Source organism: Fusarium keratoplasticum, chromosome 11, assembly GCF_025433545.1.
Source record: "Fusarium keratoplasticum isolate Fu6.1 chromosome 11, whole genome shotgun sequence".
Lineage (NCBI taxonomy): Eukaryota > Fungi > Ascomycota > Sordariomycetes > Hypocreales > Nectriaceae > Fusarium > Fusarium keratoplasticum.
This window is the reverse complement of record NC_070539.1, coordinates 679,939-699,079: the sequence shown is the minus strand read 5'-3', so window position 1 is coordinate 699,079 and position 19,141 is coordinate 679,939. Positions and strand designations below refer to the sequence as shown.

Genomic DNA, 19,141 nt, shown 5'->3' with positions numbered 1-19,141 from the left:
AACTGGAGATGATGAAGATGGAAGAATTGGAGGTGGAATGAAATGGGAGGAGTCGAGGGATGCAAGAGATCTGGGGTGTGCGTCACGTGCACTGTCTGGAAACCGAGAGGAAGGAGCTTTCGTCGACCGTGATGGGCTTGACAGGGCTTTTTGGGCGGGGAGAAAAGGACAAAGAAAAGGAATTCAGAAAAAAATGAATATGGAATCAATTAAAAGTCTTTGCGATATGTCAGAAATTGAGAAAATACAATGGGCTACTCTGTGTGTTGAGATGGTTGTCTTGGTGGTGAAGGTGAAACTTGGAGAACCAGCAAAGAAGTCCGGCTGAAATTTTCCATTATCGACGCAAGTGTGAGACTGGAAATGAATGAAACGAAATAAGAATTATACGATTATAGCGGGTGATAATGCTGAAACTGCCAAGTTGGGTGACAATATGGCAAGACTCGAGTGTAAGGGTCACTGTGCATCTCTTGAATCGCAACATTGATCAAGAGGCCATTGGAGATATGCTTGAAGACATGTATATAAATTAGGTATGGAAAATGTGCGTTTAAAGTGGGACTTGATCGAAAATGACAGTGTGGTCATTGCTTGCCTTGTCCTGGATAACAACCAAGCCCGTCGACCATGATCCATCCTATCTCATGCTGCAGCATCTTGACCATGACTGACAGGCGAGTGCCTTTGATGGACGGCACAAGACGAATCCACACCGAAAGGCTTACCTCACACACCATTTCAACCTCGCTATTCCTCGGGTGCAACTCCTCCACGGCTCTCCTCACGCCAATTGGCTGTGTCAAGAGCACGACACTGGCCCATCGTATGGCGACATCAAAGCCCTGATAACACACCAAAAGCCACCCCCAGAACCCCGGGTTCAAGTGCCGAAATCACGATATTGGTCAATTCTGATTGGCTACGATTGTGATCTCTCTCTCCGCGGAGACGTCATGGGGATCTCCTGGGAGCACTTCATCGCGATCACATCCACATTCGGACGCTTGCTGTTTGACTTATCCCTCCCTCCGCAAATAACTCATTGAGATGCAGATCTTGGTAGAGATACTCTATAGTGCAGCCACTAAACATAGAGTATCAGGTAGAGGTACTTGGTGGGAGACGAGAATGGAAAGGTCATCAACTTCTGCTGTAACCCTCGAGTCGTTGCAAGATGCTACCTCGAAAACACACGAACAAGGATATCATGATGCAATAAAACTCACTAGACACACAATTGGCTACTGTCAGAATTTTATTAAAAAGCTGGTGATACGCACTTTTTTGTCGGACAAATGCCCAACCTTCACTCACAGTCTTTGTCTGATCTCGGCAAAAATGGCTTCTGATCTTAAGACAGACTCGCCTCCTGATCTTAGCGATGAGGCTGGCACCATCGACACTGAACCTCCCGTAAACGAAAAGTCGCTTCTGCGGAAACTAGACGCCAAGTTACTTCCAGCCGTTGGGGTCCTGTATCTGTTATCGTTCTTAGATCGCAGCAATGGTAAGGCTTGGACTGGTCTTCGACCACGACAAGTAGATACTGACATCGTGAACAGTCGGAAACGCCCGGATCGAGGGAATGGTCGATGACCTCAATATGAGTACGGGGGCCTGTAATCTCCTTGTGGATTAAAACTCATGCTAACCTGTGTGGTAATTAGCTGGAAATCAGTACTTGACAGGTCTCACTCTATACTTTGTGGGCTATGTACTTTTCGAGGTCTGTTGCCCTTAACCTGCGCCATTCCTTTGCTAATACCTTAGAAGATTCCTTGTAATATTATTCTAAAGCGCACTACTCCAAGGCTTTGGCTTCCAACCCTTACGATTGCCTGGGGCATTGTAGCTACGTTACTCGGCATCGTTCAAGACCTCAAGGGCTTCCTCATCGCCAGATTCTTTCTTGGTGTTACTGAGAGCGGTTTGTTTCCAGGAGTGGTGTTCTACTTCTCCATGTGGTACAAGAGACGAGAGAGGCAGTATCGCATTTCGCTGTTTTTCTGTGCAGCATCCCTTGCCGGTGCCTTTGGTGGTATCCTCGCATATGTGAGACCTCTTTACCCCATTGCGAAGGAATTCATCCAGCTAACAGAAGTTTAGGGTATCGGCAAGATGGGAGGTGTCGTTTGGGAGAATGGGTGGCGCTGGATCTTCATTCTGGTAAGAGCCACGGTAACATACCCCTGGATCGAACTGACACTCAACAGGAGGGGATAGCTACCGTTGTGGTGGCCGTGGCGGCATATTGGTTCATCGAGAACTACCCTGATACTTCAAAATTTCTCACCAAGGCTGAACGGACCTTCATCCATGAGCGCTTGGCAGCGGACAGTGATGCTATTCGACAGGAACAATTCAGCTGGGCAGCGGTCCGTGAGGCGTTGAGGGATCCCAGTTGCTGGCTCTATGGCCTAGGCTTCCACACAATGAGTCTGCCTCTGTACACTCTATCCTTGTTTCTGGTTAGTCTCTATCGATGCGATTCTATCAATCCCGATGCTCACATTGTCAATCTAGCCCACCATCATTAAGGATCTTGGATACAAAGCAGCAGTCGCACAGCTCTTGACTATTCCACCGTATGCCCTTGCATTTCTCACGACGCTGGGTGTTGCTATAGTCTCTGAGAAGCTAGGCCGACGTGCTCTGTTCATCGCTGGGTCATCAGTTGTTGCTGCCATCGGGTACATAATCCTCCTCGCCAACACTAATCCCACAACTCGACCAGGAGTCTCGTACCTGGGAACCTTCTTTGCTGCCGCTGGTATATATCCCGCTACCGCCCTGGTGCTTTCTTGGCCCGCAATCAACGTGTCGGGACAGACAAAGAGAGCCATCGCGAACGCAATGCAGATCAGCATCGGGAATCTTGGAGCCGTGTTGGGAACACAACTGTACCGAGCCAACGATGGTCCTCGATTCATCGTTGGACACTCTATGGCTTTGGGTTATCTGGTAGCAAACGTCATCGTTGTGACTTTGCTGGGTTGGAGGTTGAAGAAGCAGAATGAAAGCCGTGCCGCGGTGGCGGAGGAGATCAAGCACGTTGGTGAGGTGGAAGACTGGAAGGGTGACTCGGATGTTAGATGGAGGTTCGAGTATTGATTTGCCAAGAGAGGTCTTCATGATTATTCTATTATGCTTAGTATCTTAACTCGTACTTAAGACGTGGTGCTCGGCTCCTAAACCAGAATAAAGGCAACTTCTGGGTCCTTCAAAATCTGCAACCAATTGTGCTGTGCTCCATCCTCTCTCCTCCTGCCCCATATTACCTGCAGCGTGTCAATGGAAGTATATACAAATCCCCAGGGAAGGCAGTCGGCGAGTCTTTTCATCCTTGACATACTCCAGGCCTGCCTCTCTGGGTCTCGGGCTTGGGCTCCGGCAATAAAGGTTGGCCACGGTGATGTCTTGAAACTTGGATCCCCGTGAGGTATTGACAGCAACTGGAGGAAGAGGTCTTGCTCCAAGGTTTGCTCAGTGTCTGGAGGTAGGTGGTTCCTGATCGAGGGAACCGCGTATAGGATGTACAAGCAACATGCCAACTGGTGTGCACGCCCGGCATGTGTGCGGCTCTGAATCTCAGTGACTTGGCGACCATGTGGCACATTCTTGATCTCGCGCGCCCAGGCATCCAGATCATACGACATGGCACGATTCATGTGCTCCATCCCTTCTTCAGTGACCCTCGCAATGGAAACGTCATCATCACTGGGTTCGTTTGAGAGTCGTGCCACAGCCAATAATATCTGCAAGATCTCAGCGGGGCAGCAAATGTAGCTGTTGTTGGAAGCAAAGCGGATGACTGATGGAGCTTGCGCAGTGTAAAAGTAAGATGATGAGGCCAATAAGCCGTTGACGACTGTCGATGCAAAGATATAGCTTCTTGAAGAAGGTCAGCCTCGAGTTAGTGTACTGGTGGGTTCGACCTACATGTAACAGTCGGCTATGATGAAGTCTCTGAGCATCTTATTCGAATAACCCCCTGGTTGAAGATGTCTGAGCACATTGCCACTACCTTCAAGGTGAGCTCTCCAGCCATGCTTGCCAGACTCGATGAGTTCCAGGGCGATAAAGAAATGGGCCGCCGCCAGAAGAATGTCGCTCTTAAGGGGGCTAGCTTCCTCAATCGCCAGACGAAGTGCCTCGAGCCCTCTCTGCTTAGCGACCAAGGCATCTGCTGCCGCACGTCGGGAAGCTGCTAATGCCTGATGAGTTGAGGACTGTGACCAGTTGAGTTGACTATGAGCTCGAGGGTTTAAGAAATTAGACATGTGAGTTGCCGAGGCAGCTATAACGATGTGTCTCAGGAGTGGATGTGCTCCGCTTAGAGGGACCAACTCGTGGAAGGGATTTAGGCCTGGGAGGTCTATAGCCACGAGATCCGGACAGAGTCGATTTGTGACTTGCGATGTTAGCCTAGACTCAACCCTAACAGCATGCGTTGTGTCACAAAGGGGAACTAACAATATGATAGATACTGGCGTTCCATAGAGTGGACATCTTGGAACATAGGGTCAACTAAAGCCCAGGGAATCGTTTGGTTGCTGGGACTTGAAAATGCCAAAGCTTGAGTACGGCTATGGCATAGCCTCGCGTTTGCAGAGACGACCGCGTCTCTGGTCGCCGTGCTTTTATACTTGATTGCAGACCCCTCAGCAACCCATGTTGAGTCGTTCAACACAGGCAATTTGTTACCGGCTAGCTTGCCTCGACTGGCCACTGCACCCGCCCATCTATACAGCTTCCCATAGCCGAGACATTCCTTGCCAGTAGTGGTGCACTTGCGACAGGCCGGAACTGATCGATCGCATCGTAACCTACTGTAACGGCAGTTGTGGCAAGCTTTGTTGGAAGGGCGCTGAGGGTCCATAAGCGGTGACCCAGAGCGAGCGACGAGGTCAAATTTGACTAAGTCGATGCGTGACTAGAGCGGCCTTATCTCTAAAGATATGCAACCGACAATTGACATGGTATAGCAGTTGCTGGTCAGCAAACGGGGCGGTAAGGACCCTTGACGCAGAAGAGATAATTGGGTTGAAACTGCGACTGGAAACCCAAGTGCCTCGGCAATTCACAAAGGTGCACCAGATGGTCGACCCGGTAACTGAAATGCCCATGGAGTTGTAATTATACGAGTGTCTAGGGGTCGGCTGTCCAGCGGAATTCTTGGTGGGAACTAACCGAACACCGAACATCTCGGAGGGCGCAACCGACTGGATGAACTTGGCATATTTAAATCATAGAGATCCGGTTCTTCAACATACAATTTCAAGTGCAGAGTACTTTGTTACCAACGAGACAAGCCACCTCCTTCAACCCATCCTTCACATCAGCTCTGGATGACAAATGATCCAGTCGCCGATACGGAGCTGTGGAGACGCTAGTCTGAATCAGGAAGATATAACCCCATGTCCTGCAGAGGCAAAAATACCCCACGCAACTTTGTTGAGTTGCCATGCGGACACTGTCGCGAGCGGTTGGCACCATCGTTCACCGCAGTGTATTCAAGCCAATCGTAAGAGGCCATTGATTGGGAATCTTATCTCGTGCCCAGATCGTGTGGTAGTGGCAGCCCAATCTTAGAGCTTGCAGTTGTGGGTGGAGCAAAGGGACATTTTGCCAAGATGAACTCTCATGATGTCAGAGTTTGCGGAATAAGAACCAAGGGTCACCCTGGCCCAATTCCTGATCCTTTTTGTCCTCCTGACAGGCCTTTCTTCAACCTGGGTGTTAAGCAACACTGCGCCGGCCCAGTATGTTCAACATTGATCGACGATAAGTAGCTCGACATTGTCCTTTTCTTTTTGACTGCCTTTTATCTGCTGTCTACCGCGTCTCTTCCGTGACCCGGTCTCCAACATGACTCACGGACAAGTCGTCGTCGAAAGCGAGGATCCTGAATCCGCAACGAATACCATCATCGATGTTGAAAAGCTGGGCCGACAGCGGCCAGCGGCCTTTGCCACGCGATGGGCCGAGTTGGGCTTCATATTCTCGCTCCTAGGCTCAATGGCAATGGCTGTATGTTCCTCGTTTCATCGGTTCTTTATTACTTTGCATGTATTGACTAGAAAAATAGGAATTCTTCGTCTCAGGATTTCACATCATCCTTCCACCGCTAGCCATTGAGCTTGAAATCCCCGAAGCATCTCGAACGTGGCCATCGAGCGTATTCTCTCTCGTCACCGGCGCATTTCTGCTACCACTGGGCCGGCTGAGTGATATGCATGGCGCATACATCATTTTCAACAGCGGGCTTGCATGGATGTCGGTCTGGTGTCTGGTTGCCGGCTTCAGTCACAACTATATCATGCTCATTATCTGCCGTGCTTTGCAGGGAATTGGAGCAGCGGCCTTTTTACCTGCCGGTATTACGCTACTTGGCAAGACATACCGACCAGGGCCACGAAAGAATTTTGTTTTTGCCATATATGGTGCTTTTGCACCTCTTGGGTTCTTCATCGGCATCCTGATAGGAGGTATCTCGGGCGAACTTTTGTCCTGGAAATGGTACTTTTGGATTGGTGCAATCATCCTTGTTGTCATATTCGCCGCCGGATTCTTCTCCATCCCAAATGACTTTACCAAACACCCCCCTGACGGCCTCGGCATGGACTGGTGGGGGGTGGCAACCATCGTACCGGGTCTTATCCTTCTGGTATACGCCATCACCGATAGCTCGCAGGCACCCAAGGGCTGGGCAAGTCCTCAAATTATTGCCACTATTATAGTTGGCGTAGCGATTCTCGCTGCGGCCGTATACCTCGAAGGTTGGGTTGTCCCAAACCCCCTTGTCCCAGCTGACCTCTTCTCGCCGCCATACATGACAACCCTTGTCGTGGCCCTTTTCTTTGCCTATGGCAGCTTTGGCGTTTTCCTGCTATACAGCAGCTTCTACATTGAGCTTGTCCTCGAGATATCTCCTCTGCTGACGGCTCTATGGTATGTTCCTCTGATAGTTGGTGGCCTTCTCCTTGCTACAGTGGGAGGCCTAGTTCTCCATCGACTTCCCGGTCGTATCCTACTGATAGTCTCTGGGGTGGGTTATGTTGTCTCCTGCCTCCTTTTCGCTCTCATGCCAGAAAACCCGAACTACTGGGCCTGGGTTCTGCCGGCTATGGTTGCATCCACCGTTGGCATCGACATTACATTTACCGTCAGTAACGTTTTTATCACGACAAATCTACCTGCACGGCGTCAAGGACTTGCGGGAGCACTGATCAACAGCACTTTGTTTCTGGGAATCAGCTTCTTTCTTGGATTTGCCGATGTGGCCGTGGGACAGACGTCACGCCCTACTCTACGGGAGAGTTACCAAGTCGGATTATGGTTCGGTGTCGGCATATCAGGAGTGGCGCTGTTGATGTTGTCATTTATTAATGTTGGAAGGGCCAAGAGTGACTTGACCATTGAAGAACGAGAGCAGATGGAAGCAGCGAGAGGTAGAGGTGAATAAACGGCAGAAGACGATGGAACATGGCTTTAATTATCAAGGCGCTAGGAACAACTTGGTGTGAAAGGCCAGGATCTTTGATGCACCACTCATAGACAGACAATCTCCAAGAGAAATCTATTTCAACAAGGCGGCCATTCAATGTCTAGTGAACTGATCTGCTCCGGGTTGCATAGACAAAAGCTAATCCCCAATGGTGAGATGGAAACTCGAGCAAATGACGATTAACAACGGCCCTCTTGATTATCCAGAGCTGCAGATCGAGGCCCCATTACGCAAGAACTATCTCCGATAACTAAGAGTTCAAGCTGGCGGAGGGCCCAAAACGCAAGAGCTACAAAAATGACTGACATTTTTACCTGGCTAACACTGATATTTCTGTGTTCTGTAGTATCCCCTAAGTCTAAGAGCAGGTAAACATATCTTGACACAATGCCGAAATCCAAGTTGAGAAGAAGGAAACTGCAATATTCCCACATTCTCCTTGTACAAGGATTCATTGACGTCAAATGATAGCGCCTAGAAGCTCGATGTTGCCCTTGCCCGCAACCTCGCCCCATACCTCCACATGAGAAGTGGTGCTGGAATTCCAAAGAAGAGTCTTGCCAAAGCCATAGTGTTGTTTCCCCATCCGTAACCCAGAACCGAGTACATCTTTGGGGTAAACAGGGGGAACAAGAATGCAGTCAAGCTTCTGAGGAACTGTGTTGCCGCCATGGCACTGGATGTATGATCCGGATAAGCATCGATCGTGTATGCCTGCATGGGCATGCCTGCAATCTGCATGCCAAAGGTTGTGAAAAACATGCCAACATCGACCCAAGCCCAGTGAACCTTGTACTGAGCACACCACCCATAGATAATGAAGCCAAAGGGGGCCAGAATAGCACCAGGCAGTATGAGGGGGATGCGATGTTCAGGAACAGGTTGTCCATCGGCACGGCGTTCCATTCTGCGGAACGAATAGTCCATCAAAGGCCCAGCAAGCTGAGACCCAGCGAGTTCTCCAAGCATGCAAGAAATGTAGTGGAGGCCACTGATCTCCACGGACTGATGGTAATGATGGATCCAAAGGTCGGCGAAACTCGCAAGAACAATGTACAGAAGCCCATAGCTGATGGCAGAGATGATGGATGATACTTGGATGATTGGATGGAAGGCAAGAAGCCGTAGCGGGCGGCTCAAAGCTTGGCCAAGAATAATAGCGAGATTTGATTGGCTTCGGTGCCGCTCTTCTTGTGTGTAGTATGGAGCACCTGTTTCTTTGCGCAGCTTCTTGGCTCGTTTTTTAAGAATTGCTGGGGCAAACGTCTCGCGGAAGCTGGTCAGTGAGACGACAACCATGGCAAATTGAAAGATGGATGTTGACCAGAACATCCATCTCCAAGAGACGCGATATGTCATGAAGCCACCAACGATTGGGCCTGTGAGTAGAATTAGATATGGCTTGGCGGACACGCAGTTCAGGACACTTACCTACTGCGGCTCCCAGCAGAGGAACCAGAAGAAACCACCCAAGAGACCTCCCACGCTCCTCTGGGCGCCATATATCACCCAGGACTCCACCTCCAAGTGCGTATATAGCGCTGGCTCCGAAGCCGGCTAAGAACCGGGCAGCAATGAGCAGCTCCTTGGAGCTTGCAAAGCCACAAGCGATGTTCCAGACCAAGAACCATATGTTGGACGCGTGCAAGATCACCTGGCGGCCGTAGACTTCGGACAATGGTCCGATCACAAGCGGGCCGAAAGCAGTTGCCAGCAAGTAGATGCTCAAGGCCATCATAGCCTCAGTCGAGTTCATCTCCAAATCGACTGCAATCAAGGACAGTGCAGGGGCCATGACAGTTGACACGAGGATTCGATTGAAGCCAGTTACCGAGAGGACATTGGTTACAGTCCACTTCCGTCTTTCTGGCCAGTTCTTGGGGTTCTCGCTATCCTGGTCATCGAAGGCAACGAGATATGGATCTGGTTGAACGGGGGACATGGCAGTCAGTTCAGCCCCAGCTGGGACCTGGTTGTTCAAGGCGTTCTTTGTTCTGGTAGCCATCTTGGAGTTGAAGAAAGAGAATAAGAAGAGGACGGGATGATGATTCAGAACCCCGCAATAAATAGGCATCAGCAACGCAGCATTCAGGCTGATTCACGGAACGTAGATCTCGCGGAGCTAATGCGGAGATATCGGCAGCGAACGGAATTATTGCGGTCACGGCCCCTGACCAGGTGAGCTCAACATAGGTTAAGCGAGCAGGATGCGATAAGGCAAGGTATTAGATCCATAGTCATCATTGGAAAAAGACTGGGGGCATGTTGGAATATGGAAGGTGGTTGCGAGCGCAGTAAATGTCTCCCACCAGTACAAGATAGTCTATCTATTGATAAAGGCATTTGATCTATAGGCGTAAATTCGTTGAGGTGAGAAATTCTCTCATTCCAGACAACTTAACCCCTGCCGGGAATCTTGAACCCGGAGGCTCTCAGCTTCTGGAACACGCGTTGAGGATCATACTTCTTAGAGGCGGCCTGAAGATATCGGACAGACTCGGATCCATAATGTTTGATTGGATCCTGGTCGCCCAGAGCGTAGTTGAGGTACTCCCAGTTCTTGTTGGCGCCAATGCTGGTGGCATATTTGTTGATGGCATTCCTATACTCCAGTGTCAAGGGGGCAATCTTTTTCTGGTTCTCAGCCGTGTTTACAGTGACAGCAATGAGCCAATTGAGGGCAGGACCATCAGCGACGACATCCTCAAGACCGAGAACATTACCGCCCGCCTTGCGGGAGTGAGCCACCATGGACTCAGTGAATGGCTGGAACTGGACAAGAACGCTGAAGTCGGAGTCGGGGGCTGCCGCCTTCATCTTCTCGACGTACTCGGCATGTTTCTCATCCACAAACTTTATGACCCGAATATCATTCGTGGTCATGCCAGTCATCCAGTTGGTACTAGAACGAGGTCAGTACAGCATTGACGGGATGGCCATAGGAGAACGCACTAAAGGCCCAAGGGTGTAGGACCCGTGAACTGAGGGACAAGGTCCGCAATCTTGCCCGTGGTCAGGGTGTTGGAAACATTTGGGAGAGAGAGAAAGTCGTCAAAAGCCGGGACAGCAGGAATGGCGTCAGAGTTGGAGACGACCGAGATCAGGATGCGCTCTTTTCCGTTGTACTGGACAGAAACGATCAGCTGAGAGGCAGGGTCAAGATGCATGTTTTCGGCAAAGTCGATGTATGACTCAAACACATGATCGCGTTGCGACAGGTCGAAGCTAACAAAGCCTCCCCAAAGCTTGTTTGAGTCAACAACGTCTGTCGAACGGTTCAGGTTAGCACCAGGAGAAAGTCCAGTCATGAAGGGGAAATGAACTTGCATTGGTCGACTCGAGTCACAAACCCCAGGTTTCCAGAGCCACCCTTGAGGGCTTTCCACAGATCAGGGTGTTGGTTCTTGTTGGCGTTGACGATGCGACCGTCAGCGAGAACCACCTCAAAGTTGGCGACAACATCGCAAGCAAAACCACGAGCGTTGGAATGGAACGAGTACTAAAGAGTGGTTAGAACTTGACCGCTGCCAACGGGTGCCAGGGTGGTCGTGAATGGGCACCTACTCCTCCTCCAGTGGTGAAGCCACCAACACCAACGACAGAGGCACGGCCGCCAACAGCCGCGACATCATATTCGTTGAGCGCCTCGTAAACACGGCCCCAATTGGATCCGGGCTGAATCGACGCAATCTTCTTTTTCGAGTCGTAGGTGGTAGAGTTCATGTAGCCTCCCAGCAGTTAGCCATGACCCAGGGGAGCAGGGCGTAGACATCCATACTGAAATCAATGGTGATGCCATTTTCAACTCCGTTGGAGCCCTCCCATGCAGAGTGTGCACCACTGCGTATGCCAAACGGGCACTTCTTCTTGGAGATAACCTTAGCTATCTTGGAAACATCCTGTGTAGTCTCAGGGAGAACCATGCACCAAGGTTCGAGGGCGGCGTTGGCTGAATAGTAGGTCTTCAAACGGGCGTCGTATGCGTTGCTCCCCGGAACATAGATCTTTCCCTTAAGTTGAGGGACGGCGGCGAGGGCAGAGCACTGTATTGTCTGTGTTAGCAAGACGCTGGAGAGGCTTGAGGACGGCGCAGAAAACCCACACATGGACATGAATCGTGTGTAGCCGTGGCTGACGCGCCAGCGCCCAACAGGGCGAGACTAGCAAGGGAGATTCTCATTGCGAGGACAGATGAGATGTACAAGAAGCAAGAAAATGTTCGATTGGGATTCCAACTGTTAGATAGAGAAAAGATCAACAAGAAAAGAAGGAAGATCAGGCCCTAATAAAATCTGGAAGACATCTGAATGAACCAAAGCATCCCGTGTTACAGGCATGATTACGGAGCCTCCAAGGATGGGCAAGACTTGCGAGAATTTAGTCCATGCACAGCACGGACTGGTCAATGTGAGATCTTGTCCGCTCAGACTTTGAGGGGTTTGGAGATCAGTGGAGATGCTAGACCAGGGCATTCAGCTAGGCTCCGCACTTGGCGCTGGTGATCTGGGGAAGGTTGGATTGCTAGTCAACTGTCATATTGTTTATCGAGATGAGGTTCCGCACAGCCGATGAGATTTATGACTGACATCTGTACGCCAATATCTGGTTGCTTGAGAATCTTCCACGAAAGGTTCCAATTTGCTTTTCATCGTTGCGTCTTTCTTGGCTGTCAGTTCAGCCCAGCTCAGGCGTGCCAAGGCATACTAGCAGAGTTTCGCCCCTTCTAATAGGCACCAATTTTCAGCTCTGCATCAGGGATTTGGTCATCACGGAAGCCACCAATCCCCAAAATGCCAATCTTTTCCTCGAGGGGATGGCCTGGCATGCGCAGCCCGTCCCGCGCGACCTTGGCCGGTGTGGACTATCCCGACTTCCCGGAGGCTGGCCGCCGTTCCAAGCCAATGATGCGGGCTTGGCGGTGCAAGCCACGGGCTGAGCGAACATTGACGGCTCCCACTGCACCTCTCGTGCCTTAATCGTCAACAACCGGCGTTTCACGCTAACCTTGCACCCAATGCTGCGGCTGTAAGCTATGACCAGAGCTCGTGTTCAGCAGTTCAGGAGATCATTCCCATCTTTAACCTAGGACTTCTGCATCCCCAAGATCGACTTGTTCCTGGCTTCCTCATCCTCGTTTACTTCCGTCATGCCGAAAACATGACGACTTTTCCGACCATCAACGGCACAGAGGTTTTCCGCCTGCCTCCTCCTGACTATGGGCCTCTGAACTTTGCCAACCCCAAGCAGCAGAAGAAGCTGGAGCATTATCTGATCTTTGGACTCGGTGCCCCACTGGCATTGATTGCTCTGTTGCAGAGATATTACACCAAGATCTTTTTGTCCAAGGGGTTGCAGATTGATGATGGTAAGTTGCAGAAGTCTAAGGGTATAGTCACATAGAGCAGAGGTTGCTAACCTTATTACAGGGTTCATGTTTCTCGGCTGGGTAACTCTCCTTGATGTCCATGATGCCAGACAGATTCTGTTTCTGACTCTTGATAGTTGTTCTCTGTCTTGACCCAAGCTTTGCTCATCGGTAAGTCTCTTCAACCTCTTCGGCCACTTGACTCACCTAACCCCAACTTCACAGCCTCCATCGCACAAGGCGGAATGTGTGCTCACAGTTGGGAGATGAGCCTCGCAGATTTCCAACGATATTCCTTAGTCAGTAAACTTTGCTGCATTGTTCGATCTTCAACCCAAACCTGACTGCAAGCGTAGATAAGTTATCTTTGCGGGCCAATCTACCAGCTCTGCAATGGCTTCATCAAGCTGTCTCTCCTTTCCTTCTACCTCCACCTCTCTCCTCAAAGATGTTTCCGGATAGCAGTCTGGCTTACCATTGGCATCGTCACGGCCTACACCGTCATCATTACATTTATGATGTGGTTCCTTTGCAACCCTCCCCGCAAGGCCTTTGACTTCAAGGTAGAAGGTGGCTCATGCACTGATGCGGCCATTCTATACATGGCTACAGCCGTGTCAAACATTGTCACCGACGTGATACTATTTGTGTTGCCAATTCCCATGGTGTATAATCTACACATGCCCAAGATCCAAAAGTTTGGAGCCATCATCGTTTTTGCAATTGGATCCTTGTAAGTGATTCCAGAATACTGTAGATCTTTTCTGATTCTTGCAGAACCGTTGCCACATCGGTGACCAGACTGGTGTATCTACCCGTGGTGCTAGCCAGCACAGATGTTTCTTGGGACTCTGCACCCGCCAACATATGGACGTACGTCACGCTTTGGCCGTCGGCCTGCATGGTGATGCTGACAGTCGTAGATTCATCGAAGCAAATCTCTTTGTCATATGCGGCTCCATGCCGACCCTACGCAAGTTCTTTAAGCACTTCATGCCTCGTATTGTGGGATCATCGGGGGCCTCTCACTATGGGACAACGTCCTATGGTCAGCATCAGCAGAGCAACACGCGCAGCCGAGTGCGTAAAGGCCGCAGCCAGTATGCGCAGTTTCCTGAGGATAATGCCACTGAACTTGAGAGATTCTCTGACGATGATAACAAAAATGGCGGGACGGTCGTGGTTGGTAATGCAAGTACTGAGGGGCTACGGGACGATCATAGTGAGAGGGCGATTCTACAAACTCAGACTTTTAAAAACAGTTCAGTACTCATCATGAGTCACCGAGTAGCTGAAGGGAGAAGAATCCCATTTCCTACAATGTTAGAATAGTATAAAACAATATACATGTGCGAAAACTTATATCCCTCAGTGACAAAATCTCCCGTCTCCAACCGCGGCCATCTCAAAACGCATTTGATCTCATTGAGAATGAAATGGGTTACTTTGTTTGGATAGGTTTTTGGGGGGCTCATCAGTTTATACACGAGGATCTGAATCAAATCGTCCCTGTCTGGATGTACGATATTAACACCAAGAGCGAGAGTAACAGAATTAGAAGTTGGCCTCTTCACTGTTGGCTACTTATAAATAAGTTGCCAGTTAAAGGTATCTGAGTGGTTAGGAGCTCAAAGTTTGTCATCGCAGCGTTGTGGGAGCTGTATTCTGGCAACGCAGATGACTGGTTCACCATTGCCTCGAGCCCTTATAGTGACTTGTAGATCACAGGTCACTTCTACCGCGCATGAGAATTCACAAAACCAAGCAGTCCTTGAATCACCTTTCTTTGCTATATGCCAGTAGGTAGTCTACTTTGAGGCCTCAAGTTCCTCCTTCTCACTTTCACCAAGCAATCCCAGAGCTTCTCGTCGTGTTGGAGCTGCGGCATCGAAGTAAGGCTTTTCAGCCAACGATGTCACCCTAGTTCCATGTCGTGGCTCCTTACCACTGTAGTCCCAACTGGCATTGTGAATCGTAATACTACAAATGTCAGTCTTGACTTCCCCATGTGTTGGATCAAGGTACATACCGGTTGTCCCAAAGAACTGAAGTTCGAGGTGTCCACCTCCAGCGCAGCTGGATGTCAATGTTCTTCTCGTACACATCGTACAAGTATCCGAGAATGACGTCGCTCTCGGCCTTGTCAAGTCCCACAATCCTATCCGTCATAGCTCGGTTGACCCAAAGGGCCTTCCAACCGGTCGCAGGATGGACTCTAACGAGTGGGTGAACACGTTCGATGTACTTGGGACCAGCCTCAGGGTCATCTCGGTCCAGGTAAGGGTGTGCAGATCGATACACAGCAGACCTTCCGTCAATGATCTTGCGGAACTCTGGTGACAGCTTCTCGTAGGCAGCATATCCGCTGGCCCAGCTTTCGACCCGTTAGTATTTGATCGTTCAATAGACGTTAAGCAAAACTCACAGAGTGTCACCGCCAACACTGGGAACAGTGTCATTGTGAAGGTGAGTGATTCCAGCAGGCTGGCGCTCGTGGACTAGATCTGTGTGCCATCTTGACGCACCTCCAGGCTGGCGAAAGGTTGCGGGTCGTTCCGTGGCTTGAAGGTCAGGCCAAATGATGGAAACACCTGGAAGGCCTGGAACCTGAGCAACTTGAGGCTGGAACAAAATGTCAGATTACTTGTAAGAACTTTGGCTCCTAAATACTTACATGAACCTCGACCTCCCCGTACCACTCGCCAAGCTCCTTCTGCTGCTGAGGGCTGAGATCTTGGTCTCGGAAGAAGACGACGCTTCGCTCAGCAATCAACAAGGCAAGTTCGTCACGCTGCTCGTTTGTGAGGTCCTTGAGCTGCAGACCCTCGATCTCAGTTCCGATGTGGGCAGTCAAGTCGGTAACCTTTGTCGCCGCAGAGAAAAGGTTCTTCTTGGACTTGTCTGCCCTAGCTCCTGCGTCGACGTAGTCACGAGGTTGATCACGGATCTTGTACACGTCTTGCAGATATAGCGGACGCGAGGGACGATAAGGGTAGCCCTTAGACAGGTCTATGCCTGCCTTTTCAAGTCTCTCTCGAGCCGGCGCGGGCAGCTTGAGAGAGTCCTTGATGGGCTCGGCAACATCTTTGATGCTGGGATCGATCGGAGCAGGAACCATGGTGTGGGGTGGCTGAGAGTTGATTGGATTATTAGTCGAAGGGATATGAAGATCTGTTTGATTGTTCCATCTAATATGGCCAAGCACACGCTTATTTATGGCATAGCCATTGTTGCATCGATCCCCGGGTTCCCCAATTAAGGTCATCTCGCCATAATGGCACACGATGACCAACCTGGTTTGCACGTCATCTCATTGGTTATCGCTTCCGATGCGATATGCAAAACTCATTGCAACATTAACATCTGGCCAGTGTTTTCCACAGAAAATGGCGCCATGAAGGATCTTGACTACAATGGGATAGGCTTGCCTACCCCTCTATAGACACAAGATGGTGTGCAGTCCAAGATTTGTAAGAAGGATCCCCTCTCATGGCTTGCGATTCGGACAGTAGCGATTTGTAATGCAATTTCTGAGAAGTGACTGTGCAGTCATACTTGGGCTCTTCGGTCGCGGGCCGAGCAAACGAGACTGTTAAGTACCTATGTGGGAGCCGATGTATGCATCATGATCTTAATCGGCCGGAGATAAGGAAAGATACTGCCCCGATGGCTTCAAGATACCTATCTTGAGTGTTATTTCTTCGAATAAGTCTTTAACAGGCTCGATATTATGATCTTCCGTGGTGTTGGCTAGTTGCCTCTGATTTAAAAGCTGTCATGAACGAACTATCATCTTCGACCGCTTCGGCCTTCTTACAGTTGTAAGTGTGCTGCCAGCCGTTTAATCTTCTGCCAAACTGGCAGCCGGTGAAACGCAGACAAGGTTTATGCGATTTGACCATGTGCAAGAGTGTTAACAGCTTGACCATGTTGAAAATCGTGTTGTTCATCTTTGTCACATCCTTGACTCAAGAAACTATCGATCCTAGGCTACCCAAAAGGTACAGCTACGCAAATGAGGTTCTTCATGGAAATGTCAATCTTTGAAAGATCGAGCAACCGCACCTGAAAGCAATCATATATAGACATACTAAGCATGGATTGTGGATTGCCTTCCTCCAACTACCGGTGGTCTTCATCTCATGCATGTTTCGAGAAAGCCTTGAGCCCAAGAACTGACTAATTGAATAAGTATTGGAATCTAGTTACGAGACATCGAACCGCAAAGGGTTTGCAGTATGATCAACGAACCTGTACGATATGCACCCTCAGAACTCCAAGATTATCATCATCGAGTCTCAATATTCTTGGGACTCGGTTGGCGCGCAAGCCAACTAATAGACCAAAGAAGCGCCTCAAGGCCATTTGGATGGAAATAGAGCTGTCAGGGAATGAACCATTTCCGCGATTGCTTCATACCAGCTGCATGACTATTCAATGACTCTCAATCTAGTCTATCTAATACATATTACAACAACGAAATTACAACTTGGCGCGAGCTACGCTTGCAAGCTCCTGACTACCACTACTACGCCAAGCGGCCGTCTCCTTGGGCTTTGACGTCTTCCACTGCCACTTGGGCTCTGACTGCTTCTCATCAACCAACAACTTCTGTACCCATTGTCCGAAAATAGGAAGCATCTTGAAACCATGACCCGAGTCACCGGAGAGGACAACTAGTGAAGAGTCGGTTCCAGGCACAAAGTCAATGATGTAATCTGAGTCATCCGTGTCGGCAAACCAGCACAGATGTCTGTCAATCAACGGGCGATCCGCGAGCTGTGGGAACACCTCTCTTAGGAGTTTTCGGATATGCACCTCATCTTCTTCAGGGATGAATTGCGACTCGGAGAGCTCGGAGTAAGGAATTGAGAGACCATCTTGAGACCAAGCGTAGTTGGTGTAAGCACCTCCCATGTGGCAGAACTTGAGCTTGTTGGTGGCCTTGTCGGGCTCGAAGAAGAAGGCAAGATCCCGCACGTTGGTGACGGGAATGCCTCTCAACTTGTCAGCCTCTTCAGGAGTCAGCTGAATGTGTGCGACACCCCAGCAGCGACCTGTCATTTGCTTGCCCATGCGGGGAATAATGTTGGAGGCATCGGCGCCCAAAGCCACGATAGTCTTGTCGGCAAGATAGATTCGGCCTTCTCGGGTCTTTGCTCCAACACATTTGGTGCCGTTTCGGCTCGATGCGTAGACCAGGGATTCAACTTCTCCTTTCTGGCTGCCAAGCTGGAACTTGACGCCCAACTTGACACACTCTGCATACACAGCACTCAAAGCGTTGGCAGAGTGACCGTACCCCGCCAGCTTGTTGAAGTAGCCAGCCCAGCGCTGCACATGATGGAATGCGGGAACCAGCTTCTTGATGTCGGCATTTCCGTTCACGCGCTGCACCTTGCCATTGAAGGCGGAATTGTCCCTGACAGATGCGTAATAACTCTCGAGAACTCGTTTTGTCTGGTCGGGCGCGTTGTTGGATCCAACGTTGAGGAAGCCCGTCTCGTGGTAGTGCGGTTTGTACAATGGATCAGTCTGCCATTTCCGGATGGCTTGCTACTCAAATGCATCAGTAAAGTGTGCATGGCCAATGCAATTCAGGAAACTTACCAGAGCCAGCTCGGTGTAGAAGGGATCGGCATACTCGGCTCGGATCACCTTGTTGAGATCGTTGGCTGCTGAGAAGCGACTGGGGACCTCGTGGTCCTTTTCCAAGACGGTAATGTCTGAGTAACCATTCTGGGCCAAGTGGTACGCGGTCGCTAGGCCAAAGCAGCCTCCGCCGAGAATCAGGACGGGTCGTGATGTGTCAGCCATTATGAAAGGTGATGGGACGTAAAGAAGAGATACTGAACAACAGCAAGAGAAGTCCAGCGGAGGGTCAGAGAGGGGATTTATGTTCTCGTCATCATTGGTTTCCGACTTTTGCTGGCCATGAAAGATAGGGAGGGACTCGGGATGCCAGCCGATATCGCCGCCATCATCGTAGTTCCGCCACCGCTGGTTGGACAGGCCTGTAGAGTTGCATGCTTGTTTCCCCTCCTCTGTCAACTTAGTTAGCGTAGCCGACGATTCCAAGTCGAGAAGAATCGACTCCACCACCTGTCGACGCCCTCCCCCGCTTCTTCGCCACTCCCAGCCTCCTACGACCCCGGATCGGAGAAGATACACCAAGCGCGATAGCCGAGGCGCGGGGAGGAAACCGAGTCTTTGGCTGGTGAGAGAAGTCTTGAGAGTTCCGAGTTACCCAAACTCGAAGGCAGCGT

At 50.2% G+C, this 19,141-nt stretch overlaps 6 protein-coding genes and 2 pseudogenes across 8 annotated transcripts, besides 2 other annotated features; 3 read left to right on the top strand and 5 right to left on the bottom strand.

The window, feature by feature from the left end:
* Window positions 1–1,341: 1,341 nt before the first annotated feature.
* On the top strand, window positions 1,342–3,114 carry NCS57_01302300 (MFS domain-containing protein; the record flags this gene model as incomplete). The annotated part of the gene is made up of 7 exons (XM_053062674.1): window positions 1,342–1,510; window positions 1,566–1,610; window positions 1,671–1,729; window positions 1,774–2,055; window positions 2,110–2,169; window positions 2,217–2,471; window positions 2,527–3,114. The coding sequence occupies 7 exons, from the start codon at window positions 1,342–1,344 to the stop codon at window positions 3,112–3,114; spliced, it is 1,458 nt and encodes a 485-aa protein (XP_052907569.1).
* Window positions 3,115–3,191: 77 nt separating this feature from the next.
* On the bottom strand, window positions 3,192–4,918 carry NCS57_01302200 (annotated as a pseudogene). The gene is made up of 3 exons: window positions 4,477–4,918; window positions 3,943–4,414; window positions 3,192–3,894 (listed from the first exon to the last, which is right to left on the bottom strand).
* Window positions 3,192–4,918: a sequence feature.
* Window positions 4,919–5,871: 953 nt separating this feature from the next.
* NCS57_01302100 (MFS domain-containing protein) lies at window positions 5,872–7,468 on the top strand (the record flags this gene model as incomplete). The annotated part of the gene is made up of 2 exons (XM_053062673.1): window positions 5,872–6,033; window positions 6,092–7,468. 2 exons carry the CDS (start codon window positions 5,872–5,874, stop codon window positions 7,466–7,468), a joined length of 1,539 nt encoding a protein of 512 aa, XP_052907568.1.
* Window positions 7,469–7,984: 516 nt separating this feature from the next.
* Window positions 7,985–9,515, bottom strand: NCS57_01302000 (MFS domain-containing protein; the record flags this gene model as incomplete). Its single annotated transcript, XM_053062672.1, has 2 exons — window positions 7,985–8,889; window positions 8,942–9,515. 2 exons carry the CDS (start codon window positions 9,513–9,515, stop codon window positions 7,985–7,987), a joined length of 1,479 nt encoding a protein of 492 aa, XP_052907567.1.
* Window positions 9,516–9,907: 392 nt separating this feature from the next.
* Window positions 9,908–11,670, bottom strand: NCS57_01301900 (annotated as a pseudogene). The gene is made up of 5 exons: window positions 11,289–11,670; window positions 11,075–11,238; window positions 10,880–11,009; window positions 10,463–10,832; window positions 9,908–10,412 (listed from the first exon to the last, which is right to left on the bottom strand).
* Window positions 9,908–11,670: a sequence feature.
* Window positions 11,671–12,667: 997 nt separating this feature from the next.
* Window positions 12,668–14,207, top strand: NCS57_01301800 (uncharacterized protein; the record flags this gene model as incomplete). The annotated part of the gene is made up of 7 exons (XM_053062671.1): window positions 12,668–12,875; window positions 12,937–12,956; window positions 13,013–13,046; window positions 13,101–13,174; window positions 13,232–13,608; window positions 13,653–13,748; window positions 13,799–14,207. The coding sequence occupies 7 exons, from the start codon at window positions 12,668–12,670 to the stop codon at window positions 14,205–14,207; spliced, it is 1,218 nt and encodes a 405-aa protein (XP_052907566.1).
* A 476-nt stretch (window positions 14,208–14,683) lies between these two features.
* Window positions 14,684–15,993, bottom strand: NCS57_01301700 (TauD domain-containing protein; the record flags this gene model as incomplete). Its single annotated transcript, XM_053062670.1, has 4 exons — window positions 14,684–14,855; window positions 14,905–15,249; window positions 15,301–15,497; window positions 15,550–15,993. 4 exons carry the CDS (start codon window positions 15,991–15,993, stop codon window positions 14,684–14,686), a joined length of 1,158 nt encoding a protein of 385 aa, XP_052907565.1.
* A 1,364-nt stretch (window positions 15,994–17,357) lies between these two features.
* Window positions 17,358–18,692, bottom strand: NCS57_01301600 (DAO domain-containing protein; the record flags this gene model as incomplete). The annotated part of the gene is made up of 2 exons (XM_053062669.1): window positions 17,358–18,431; window positions 18,486–18,692. 2 exons carry the CDS (start codon window positions 18,690–18,692, stop codon window positions 17,358–17,360), a joined length of 1,281 nt encoding a protein of 426 aa, XP_052907564.1.
* Between the last annotated feature and the right edge of the window lie 449 nt (window positions 18,693–19,141).